The sequence below is a fragment of the Trichoderma citrinoviride genome, assembly GCF_003025115.1.
Source record: "Trichoderma citrinoviride strain TUCIM 6016 unplaced genomic scaffold BBK36scaffold_233, whole genome shotgun sequence".
NCBI lineage: Eukaryota > Fungi > Ascomycota > Sordariomycetes > Hypocreales > Hypocreaceae > Trichoderma > Trichoderma citrinoviride.
Genome location: NW_020194941.1, coordinates 1 through 1,815, shown reverse-complemented (window position 1 = coordinate 1,815; position 1,815 = coordinate 1). Strand labels below are relative to the sequence as shown.

The 1,815-nt window shown below is 59.1% G+C and overlaps 2 protein-coding genes across 2 annotated transcripts; one reads left to right on the top strand and one right to left on the bottom strand.

Annotated features, from left to right (window-relative positions):
• Positions 1-3: 3 nt before the first annotated feature.
• Positions 4-480, top strand: BBK36DRAFT_1131473 (Sucraseferredoxin-like protein; the record flags this gene model as incomplete). Its single annotated transcript, XM_024891981.1, has 2 exons — positions 4-198; positions 304-480. Coding segments are annotated over 2 exons (372 nt in total), but the record flags the coding sequence as incomplete, so codon positions are not given.
• Positions 481-626: 146 nt separating this feature from the next.
• BBK36DRAFT_1136759 (hypothetical protein) lies at positions 627-1,235 on the bottom strand. The gene has a single exon (XM_024893091.1). The coding sequence runs from the start codon at positions 1,228-1,230 to the stop codon at positions 673-675; it is 558 nt and encodes a 185-aa protein (XP_024744833.1). The 5' UTR covers positions 1,231-1,235; the 3' UTR covers positions 627-672.
• Positions 1,236-1,815: the final 580 nt, after the last annotated feature.

Genomic DNA, 1,815 nt, shown 5'->3' with positions numbered 1-1,815 from the left:
AGCGCCGTCATCCTCATGTGCAGCCAGCGGACGCGCGACGCGCGCTGCGGCCAGAGCGCGCCGCTGCTGCGCAAGGAGCTGGAGCGGCACCTGCGCCCGCTGGGCTTGTACCGCGATTTGCACGACGAGCGGCCCGGCGGCGTGGGAATTTACTTCATCAGCCACGTGGGCGGGCACAAGTACTCGGCGAATGTCATGGTGTATCGGCGGCCGAATGCGTTTGGCAAGGATGACGAGCCGTTGCCGGCGGGCGTGGACGAGGCTGTTGCGGCCAAGGGAGAGGAAGAGGATGGCGAGAAGAAGGAGAAGGAGGAGGCGGAGGGGGATGTGGGTGCTGCGCAGTGCATCTGGCTGGCGAGGGTGAGGCCCGAGGACTGCGAGAATCTGGTGCGGTATACTGTTTTGAAGGGCAAGGTTGTCAAGCCTGAGAGGCAGTTGAGGGGAGGGTTTGATCGGCGGAAGGGGTTGATGAGTTGGTGAGGGTGGGTTACTTCGATACGACATTTTGCTTGCGGGAGAATTTAGACTTTATTAATATACGGACAACTGGGATCTATAAAAGGAGCTTCTCTTGCTCGAGTTGAGCGAAGTTTCATGCTAATCATCTCCAACTAGAGACTGTCTCCCCTATTCCAACATCAGCCAAAACCCTGGGTCAGTCCAACCACCATCTCAGGAGGTGAGATGACGACAACATTCTCCCCGGCACTCCATCGGAGAATCGAATCCACTGCTCTCTTCCTCCTCCGACTCAACAGCAACTTGCTTCCCCTTGGACAAAGCATCCGGCACAGGCCAATCGAAAAAGCCACTCTTCCTCGGCGCACAATCCACCGCCCTGCTACTCGCATCTTTCGCCTCCACGCCCACGCCCACGCCCACGCCGCGAGAAGCCGAAGCCGAAGGCATAGGCAAAGGCATCATCAGCGACCGGCCACCCCCCCTCGAATACAAATACCGATACCCCCTAGCCAAGGCATCGCCCCTCGCCAGCACGGCGCTCTGCTCCGCGACGCCCACGCGCATCATGCCGCCCGCAGCCTCCATCTGCCGCGAAATTTTATCAACTCTCCGCCTAGCCTCGTCCTCATCGTCCCGCAGATCGCGCAGCTCGTCGAGCTTCTTCATCCAGGCGTCCGAGCTCGTCGACGACGACAGCTTGCCGCTGCTGCCTATGCCCACGGGCGGTTCATCAGATAGGATGGCGTCGGTGGTGACGTCGGCGAGCATGTCCATCTCGTGGCACATGAAGTCGAGGGGGCTCCGGTAGAAGAGGTCCCACGTGGATCGGGCGACGAGGCCGGAGAGCTGCGTCAGGTGGGCGGTTGCTTCGTCGTGGCGCTGGCGGAGGGTGCGTTGGATGTGGCGGAGGATGTTGAGGCATGTTGAGAGGCGCTGTTCGTGGAGGAGGCGTGCTGATGATGAGGATGGCTGGTTGTCGTCGTTGACCTTAGTGGAGGAGGAGGATGGGCCTGGGGTTGGTTGAGAGGGGGAGTGTTGTTGTTGTTGCTGCTGCTGGTTCCAAGGGAAGATCTTGGTTGTCGGCATGCTGGATGATTGGTTTCGAGGAGGGAAGGGGAGGGTTTGGGTTGATGGGGGTGGGAGGGAGGATGTTGATGTTATGAGGTAGTCTTCGGGGACTTCGTTGGAGGTTGTGTCGGATATGTAGGAGGAGGAGGCTGACGATCTGGATGGAGGCGTTGTCATACTGGGCTATCTTGGGTGAGGTTGAGAGTATTCGTCCTTGACAAGTTGTGTAAGTGAGCTGTTGATTATGAGAGTACCTAGAGTAGAGTTGTCGAGCCGGAAGAAGCT

Excerpts from the sequence above, each read along its gene's own strand:
- BBK36DRAFT_1136759 (XM_024893091.1), bottom strand. The coding sequence starts at position 1,230 with ATGCTCGCCGACGTCACCACCGACGCCATCCTATCTGATGAACCGCCC.